This window comes from Leuresthes tenuis, unplaced genomic scaffold (assembly GCF_036924035.1).
Source record: "Leuresthes tenuis unplaced genomic scaffold, fLeuTen1.0.hap1 SCAF_16, whole genome shotgun sequence".
NCBI lineage: Eukaryota > Metazoa > Chordata > Actinopteri > Atheriniformes > Atherinopsidae > Leuresthes > Leuresthes tenuis.
In genome coordinates, this window is record NW_027325370.1 from 15,268,136 (window position 1) to 15,277,115 (window position 8,980).

The 8,980-nt window shown below is 39.9% G+C and overlaps 1 protein-coding gene across 1 annotated transcript; it reads left to right on the forward strand.

Annotated features, from left to right (window-relative positions):
- Positions 1–318: 318 nt before the first annotated feature.
- On the forward strand, positions 319–8,825 carry vwa1 (von Willebrand factor A domain containing 1). The gene is made up of 6 exons (XM_072367334.1): positions 319–682; positions 3,258–3,815; positions 5,629–5,961; positions 6,392–6,667; positions 6,952–7,227; positions 7,863–8,825. Exons 1-6 carry the CDS (start codon positions 601–603, stop codon positions 7,889–7,891), a joined length of 1,554 nt encoding a protein of 517 aa, XP_072223435.1. The 5' UTR covers positions 319–600; the 3' UTR covers positions 7,892–8,825.
- The last annotated feature ends 155 nt before the right edge of the window (positions 8,826–8,980 follow it).

Below are 8,980 nucleotides of genomic sequence, written 5' to 3' on the forward strand. Positions count from 1 at the left end.
AACAATAAAATGAGCTTCATACTGTAAATCATGCTGTCGTGGGTGTACCCTGTTACTCCTCCAGCGGCTGCTGGGATAGTCTAGAAAATGGATGGATGGATAGATTGATGACACTTAGAATAAGGTAAAAAAAAAAGTTTGAATGATCGTACATATTTAGATTCCTCTAAGACAGAATATACAGCCCAGTCACATTTGTTTGCTGTGTTACTGTTGCCTTTTTCTGTTTTTAGTTTATGAGACTTATTCTGAAAGTTTACCCTGGAAGCCTATGCGCATTTCGTCCTGCTGTATAATCTTGCACTGAGCGAGAGGGAAGAGCATTTGCGTCCAAACTTTGCGCACACGGTGTGAAGTTTTGCCTTCAGTTTTAGTTTAACCCACAGGGTGTACAGTTGCCGACGGACTGATCATGCTCAGGCTGGAATGAAGATAAGTGGATAATGGAAAATTATGGATGTGAATCGTAAATTATGCGTCTGCCAATGATTTAAAGACAGGGAGTGCGCTCCTTCGGGCTGTGGTGAATATATTCTTGACTCTACGCAATAAATTTTGTGATATATTTTACTCCAGAGGAACTTGTTCACAACCATTGTGATGGATGTAATCATGCTGACATGGGTGATTATGTGTTTGTTCCTGCGGCCATTGGACACACAGAACCCCGCACCTGAAGGAGGTAAGTGTCAAGAATCCAGTGGAAACAAATTTCTGGTCTTTTATAATTTGAATGATATAGAAACGTGCTATTAGTGAATGTTTAGGCTTTCAGTTGGATAACAATAGTATAATAAGCAGTAATTGTAATTTCCCCCCAGTTAGTTAAGATAAAGTGAGTTTAAAGGCATTAATGCTACATAGTGAGATGCAATTAGTTTGATATTAAAAAGTACTAATATTGCTTCATTAGGGAGAAAGACTATCTGAACTCAGGGTGGATCAGGGTGGGGTTGATTTTAAACCAGTGGAATGGCATGACTCCAGGAAAGAAATAGTCAGTTGAAGAAATCCCACAGCATTAGGCTGTGAGTCTCAAAATGGGGGGGGGGGGGGGGGGGGGGGGGGGGGGCATTCAGGGACCAGCCAGGCATACAGGGGATGGCTTCAGGTGCTTCCCATATAACACAAAAAAAGCTTAAATTCCTAGGTTATTATCAGCTGAGGAAACCTCATGGCTTTACAGTGGTGGTTTCTAAGGGGAGGACAGAGCAGCCTCCAAATCTTCTAGAAAAAAATTGATTAATGAAAGTCATTTTATGAGTGATGAGTGCAGAAATGAAAATATTGATTTATTGTCATCTACATTTTCACTACTGCAATATTTAAAATCCCATAAAGCAGGAAGTTCTTGAAATATGATAATATCTCATGTCGAGTAGACTAACACTGAAACACTCCCCAGTGAGTTTTTAGGCTGTTTTAATGCCTCTTTACTGTTGTTATCAGTGCCCACATATTGGTAGTTTTTTATACGGAACAAATCGTTGGAAATGCAATCAGCTGTTATGGCAGTGCTTTTATGCCCTGTGGTGGAACTCATGACCATGAGAGGCTAAACTTAGTGGTAATGATACTAGAGGGTTTCTTAATGGAGCTGGATCGTTATAACTGTGATCATCGTGAGTCGGATACTTTGCCACTTCCATTATTAGGGACGTAATGAGACAACTTTGCTTACAGTAAATACACTTAATACGAAAATTTGCTTCACCGACACCTCCAAAAAAAATGATCATGATGGACTTATGCTTGACGATTAGAAGTTCAAATCTAATAATGTGGTGAAAAAAGCATTTTACTATCTTACTGGAGGCTTGTTTGTTTGATGGTCTCATGTTTGTTGTGTTAATAAGTGCAAACACTTCAAATTCCTCTTATTTTCTGCAGCTCATATGTTTTGTTTTCATTATTTCTTTAGATCCAGTCTAAGGAAAAAATCCATATCCAACTCCAATCCTGGGTTTAATGTGTTTTTGTCAGTGCTAGACTCCCAATCCTAAGTTTTGCAAGTTGCAAGGCGTGCTCTGCTCCCTTAAGAGGCCATGTGAGCTTTTTCCACTATTACATCGCTCAGACACTAATAGTACATCAGTAAATCTGTGAGATAACAGTATAGGCTTCATCGATCACAGACAGTAAAGAGGCTATCTCCAGACATCTATGTTAGGTTTGTAGATAAATACATACCTGCACAAAGGTAGAGGTGGGGGTTGTGATACTAAACAGCCACCTCATTTCAAAGTCCAAACAACAGAGATGTTGATAATTCTTTAAATGGATGGAGAGAAAGGGAATAAGAATGGACATTGGCTTGTGTGTGTAAATGTTTGATTTATGTGTGTATGGCATGCTGCTTTCTCAGCTTTCTCAGCTTTCAAGAGGCATCCGAAGAAAATGAGAGTTTTGCAGGCTGTCAAGGTCTTTGTGTGTGTGTGTATTTGCGGTATTATGAAGTCAGAGTAATGTAGTGGCAACCCAGAGTAATTTGCAATTAATAAGTTAATTTTGGACAAGTTAATTTTCTCATTTTCCTGAAGTCTTGATCAGAGAAGTGAGTGTGAAGATTTTGTCTCTGATGTTGCTGCTTCTTATGCCCTGTTCCAGCTCTGTAAATGGCCATTCAGCATTCCTCCTTGTCTCTCATATGGAACAACCAGTATCCCCCCCCTCAACTCATTCCTATCCTTTTAACGCCTTTTGATTTTCCTTGTACAACCTCCTTTTTCATTCTTCCAGTACAACCCAACAACTGCTGTTTTCTTTCCCTCTTGTCTTTCACTGCTGCCATTTACTTTTACACTCTGCTCTAGTTATGAAAATGGAAAATTGAGGTGGAAAAAAAAGATCTGCCCTCTGGCTCAGTGTCTGTATGCCTTTTATCCATCATCACCTCTGAAGTTATTTTCTTACCAGTTTCCCCTGCTTGTTGTGATTTCTGCTTATCTGCACTGTAATTGCCTGAATTAGCTTATGAGTTTCAGCTGCTTTCACGCTGACAGTACTCTCCATAAGTTGCAATTTTTTGTGTTCTGTTTTTTTCCAAGAAAGTGAATTGTGAAAGGGAGGGTGGTGTGTGCAACAGAGACCTGAGAAGAGACGTGTGGAAAATGTGGAAAAAATTGTGAATGTGAAAAGAAATTATAGAGGAAGTTGTGTGAAGTTCTCTCACCAGCACCAAAAGCCAACACATACCATATCTGCAGACTTGATATAGTTTACTAATGTCTGTTTTAACCTTTATTTTTCCTCCACAGTGCTGAACTGCTGCGAGGGTGACGTCCTCTTCTTAGTGGATTCTTCAGGGAGTGTGTCCACCTACGAACACTCCCGCATTCTCTCCTTTCTGTCTGAACTCCTCCTCCCCTTTTCACTTGGAGAGGATCAGGTGAGGGTAGGACTCCTGCAGGTGGGCACCAAACCGCGCCTTGAGTTCGGCTTTGACAAACATAAAACTCAAAGTGGCCTCCAGAGGGATTTGAAAAACACTCAACCTATAAGAGGGGACACCAACACAGTAGAGGCGCTGAAAATGGCAAAGGACTGGGTTTTAAGACCCGGAGGTACGGGTGGGGCCCGGGCGGGGCTTCCGAGAGTGCTGGTGTGGTTGACTGATGGGATAAACCCTGGGGATGTGATTAAACCAATGGCTGATCTACGGGATGAGGGCGTGGCAGTGCTGGTGGTCTCCACCGGGCACAGCAACTATCTGGTGTTGAGACAGGTGGTGACCGAACCTGTAGACGACCACTTGCATTTTGTGGACATTGATGACATGAGCATCATCGCAAATGACCTGCGGAATGCCATCATTGGTAAGTAGGAAATGGGCATAGACGGTTTATACATAACTTTACAAAGTTGGCCTATTAGCAAACTCAGTGAGTTAATGTCAACAGAGAGGCTAAAGTTCAGCATTTTGGCTGTTGCTACCTCAGATTTTTTTAACCAACCATGGATCTGACTGAGAACCACGTTGAAACTATGTATAGCTACAAGATAGCCCTGCCATACTGCATGTTTTGCTTTTTTTCATCTAGTGTTTGTCTGAACGTATCAACAGTAGCAAGAAACCGCAAGATCAGCAGAACAAAAGAATAGAATGAGGTAGCAACTCTTACCAGATACACACTTAACGTGTGGCTACGTTTGCTCGTCATCCCGTCTGCTTATGTCCTGATGATTTCATAAGGGGGCTGGGGAAAAAATATATGTATGTACATGTATATATTTTATTTATAACCTTATTCTGCAGCTTTTCTTAACCATCCAGAACTTTCATTTTCTTTTTGTGCATCTTTTATCTCGTTGTTTTGGTTTTACTGCCAAAATGTTGCTTATTTGGCTTTGGTGCACTGTTGTCAGCTCCGTCAGTGTCAAGGGGAACAAGCAATGTGGTTAAAGAAAAAGAAAAAAAGTCCTGCACCTTTCTCCATGAAACCACAAGTCACTTCTCTAAATTAAACTTTATAATATGCTTGATGTCATTGTTGACATAATTCCAGCTCCTACCGTGTTTTACATTGTTTCTGGATTGCTAAAATAAGTCTTACTATATCAAATCAAATATTTGGCTAAACCCAACACAGTGTAAGCATAAAATTATCTTACCAAGGTTCAGGCTCAATACTTTGACAAAAAAATGACTAAATTATTATCAATATATTATTATATTATTATTATCAATAAATATTGTCAATATTTTGAGCAGGTCTGCTCTAATAGCGCAACTCAATTGTGATAATCCCCATTGTATTAGCTTGGTGACAGAAATATGCTTGACAAATATTTGAAGAAATTGGCATGTGTACTGTTCACTTACCTTTGAGAAACACCCTTTATTCAAACAGCTGAACTGATACGAGTGACCTGGCAGTAAGGCACAGATGTATTGCATGTCTCTGTGCTTCTCCCCAATTCCACACATGCTCCTGAAGAGAGTGAGTGGCATCCAAATAAGATGCCAGTACACTAAAAGTGTCTTGAGTGCATGTGTAAGAGTCACTGTAATGAGATATCCTGATCTATAATTGGATTAATGATTCAACATCCCTTTCTGAATCTTCCAACACTATGCCAGATATGACACATGTATATATTTATAAATATAGACCAAGGAGAATGCCCATTTCTTAGAATGGATTAGGTAACTCCCATAATCCTCACAAGAGACACTTAAGCATTTCTTCGGTACATATTACATCTGTAAGGCATGATGCATAGTATAAATAAGGCTTGTGAACAACCAGGACAAAATGAATCAGTCCGTCCATAGTGCCCAAAGATCTTTTCACAGGTATCAATATCCCTATGGTATTAGCTATTTTGTTGCAGGGCCTCAGTGGGTTGGCTATTTCAAGCATTATGAATACATTTAGACAGCCAAGTCTGGCTGACTACATGGGTGGCTGTCTGAAGACAAGACAAATTTAGCCCTCTGTATTGCTGTCTTATATGTCCCAATTACAGCATTTCTTATTATATATATATATATATATATATATATATATATATTCTATATACAGTATATATTACAGTCTTTTTGTAAAATGTTCACTTGTTCCTTTATGAGACAGATATTTTGTGTACACACACTAACGTCAGTTTTCTTCATCCTGTCTCCAACAGAGATTATCAGGGCTGAGCGCATTAACGTCCGAGACATTTCTACAAACTCAGCCACTCTCCAGTGGCGACCCGTACTGTCCGGTTTGCAGGGCTACTATGATATCCGCTTCGGTCAGGTTCCGTCTGAAGGGGCGGGAGGTGGCGGTGGAGGAGGAAGCGGGACCAGTCCGAGCACTGGTGGAAGTTCATACCAGAGACTCACTGAGTCTGCGGACTCTAGCAGTACCAGGCTGACAGACTTGAAGCCTGACACCACCTATACCGCCACACTGACTCCAGAGTCCAACGAACAAAGATTTAACATGCTCTCTGTCACCTTCACAACAAAGCCAGGTTGGGGCTGTTTCCTTCTTATTGATCCTATTAGTGAAACACATCATTGTAAACTTACCAGAAAAAAACATGATTTCATGGCTTGGGAAATAAGTAAATCTTTTTTTTTTTTTATCTTGCCTCTAAATTTTAAGATTTTGCTGCTTTTATTTGTTCTGAATAGTGGGACAAAGATTTGTATTGTATTCTTCGAACTCTTTATGGTGATAATACAATGTGAGTATATGACAATGCTCCAACATTTCCCCCTAAATATCCCAAATTATTTAATATTTATCACAGTAAAACAGAAAAAGCTTTTTTGGAAACTGTTTTCTCTGTTCTTTGTTTTTTTTATAGTTGGGGCAATAAGGAAATTTCAGACCCACAAAATGGAGTGTGACTGTTTTTCTTATTTCCTATTTACTTTTCTTGTTTCTCACACACACAGAGGTGCTGAGCCCATCTATGGTATCAGTCTCTGAGTCTGGGCAAACCAGTGTTCAGGTGAGTTGGGGTCCTCTTCAACCAGATAAGGTCACAAGTTACATCATTGAGTACTCTGCCCTGCCCAGGGGCCATCTCCACACAGTCACAGTGGGCCGGACTCATAACTCCACTCTACTCAGAGACCTCCTGCCAGACACCACATACCTGGTCACAGTTACTGCTCGGTATGCCTCAGGAAAGGAGAAAGCTATGTCTGTCAAAGCGTGCACTCAAGAAGGTGAGTTATATAAAAAAGAAGCAGTCAAGTATGGTGATCGAGATTCTAGTTGCTGTGCACTAATCATAATATAGCACAGCTTTTTCTTTTTTCTGAGTACTAAATGTGAGATAATTAGCTGCAACTTCACCCAGGCCTAAAAACTCCAGGGCATTTCTGAGCTGTCAGTGGACTGGAGCCAATCAAAGAGTCACAGTACAGCCTTTTCATTCAAGCCCTCTTTTCTGTTCTCTTTTCCTTTTGATCTACATCCTAATTAACATTTCTGGTGTTTCTATATTCAGTGACTCCAGCTTTGTCAGACCTCCAGCTGACCACAGTGGGAAGTGATTCAGTGGAGGTCAACTGGAAGGGCAGCGTGGATGGGTTGAGGGGGTACTGGGTCACCTGGGAGGCACAGCAAAGCTCTGACCCTGGCCAGCGCTCCTCCCTCTACTTGCCACCTGAAACTCTGTCAACACGACTCTCACACCTCCCACCTTCTGCTCGAGTGTGTGTGTCCCCCATTTATCGGACGGCACGAGGAGACGGCCTGTGTTGCACGGCACAGTTTCACTCAGGTTAGTGCAGACAGTGTAGACTCACTTTGAACCGTTCATTTGGTCAGTATGTTATGTGAAGAAATAGAAGTTTTGAAACAACTATTATAATCTGTCCAAAATTATGATCAAATTCATTTGCGTTTATTAAAGCAATTTATTAGATAGTCCTTATGTACTTCTTGTTTAATTTTTATCATACAATTATCTTTTTTTTATTGTTTAGGGTTGTTTGTTTTTTTTAACCTGCATCTATGTCAAAATTAATTTCCCAATTAATGTGAATAAACCACAAATCTCATTGTGAACATTTCTTTTTGTAACTTCTAATAGTAATTGCCCTTAAAATGGCAACTTGCAAATGGAACTTAAATCACCTATGAGGTATTGAAGGAAGAAATCCCAGATAGTTGTCTTGAAATCCATCCAAATAAAATCTATCTTCATGTCTCAATACCAGCCCAATTATGTGGAAAAATGTTTTTTTAGTAATTTGAACAAACACTTAATCGAAAAGCTCCGAACTGATATCAGTTGTTTCTCTACCACGTGTTGTTTTAAAACCTTTTATGTTTTGCAGAAAAATAACTTGCCTTTTTTCACTAAGATTCAAAAGTCAGTGTCTCAGCTGTTGCTTTTTTCCCTCCTCTCTTTAGATGCACAACGGTATGGTTATCAATCGTAGCACCCCGAACTGCAGATGCACCTTACCAAACATGGAGGGAGGATAATGAGAATGCTGACTTCCTTCTGTAATTCTTTCGCGTTCCTCCCCCCTCCGTGGACATGATCCAGGAGAGATGTGTGGTTTGGCTCAGTGAGCTCTCATGTGGAAGTCATAGACACTTAAGAATAGTGTGGATCATTATTGCCACATGTTGACTGCTACAAACTGCAGCGCAGAGGATTACCTGCTTTACTATGTTTACCGCTTCGAGAGGTTTCAACCTGTACTTCATGTAAGATACTTTGTTTTAAAGATGCAAGCTTAAGATTACGACATTTCTTAGATCTGTTTTGCTGACTTGAAGCAGGGCATGCTGGGAATGTTAACATTTTATGTGGGTTGTTTTGGGGAAACGCTTTGCACCATATGTGCGCCATGTGCCCAAGGCAACATTTTTGTCAAACCCTGCTAACACACAGAGAAAATATGATATTTACAGTGAATACTTCTAACTTGTTCTAAAGACGTCTGTCTCACTGCATGCTTCGCAAAATACTTTGTATACTTAATTGTGCATACTGAAGTGTGCAAAATAAGTTCTTCAGGATTACTTTGAAGGTTTTAGACTGACCCATAACCATAGATGCTGTATATGATACAGATGTGTGTAATTGAGAGTGACCTTGTACTGATATCCGGACGTGAATCCAGCAGTCATATTTATTTACCAAGAATCATGTAAGTATGGAACGTAATAGCTTTCAGCACTTCCAGACATGCAGTTCACATTATAAGTCTGTTACCGTTTTAAAGCCCATCTTCACTGCCCCCTACTGTAATGATCCGTACTGCCTTGTTGATCCTGTACTACATATTGTGCAAAAGTATTGTTTTGTCTTTCTTGACTACTATTAAAATCTAAGACAAGCTTTCAATAAAGTCCTTGAATACATTTTTTTGTATATATTGTTATTAATTATAGTAGAATGTAGGGGAATAAGTGACTTCAATAAAGCTCAAATACGCTATGTATATGTTTTTAAAAGGGCACTCCTTGGATTTTACACATTAATGTAATGCTGAAGAGTTCCATTCAGCTTGTAAAAA

What these genes read in the sequence shown, in the direction of transcription:
- vwa1 (XM_072367334.1), top strand. Translation starts at nt 601, where the DNA reads ATGGATGTAATCATGCTGACATGGGTGATTATGTGTTTGTTCCTGCGG. An exon ending in CCTGCGGAATGCCATCATTG is followed by an intron (nt 3,816 to 5,628) that starts GTAAGTAGGAAA and finishes TGTCTCCAACAG; the next exon opens with AGATTATCAGGGCTGAGCGC. An exon ending in CACGGCACAGTTTCACTCAG is followed by an intron (nt 7,228 to 7,862) that starts GTTAGTGCAGAC and finishes TCCTCTCTTTAG; the next exon opens with ATGCACAACGGTATGGTTAT.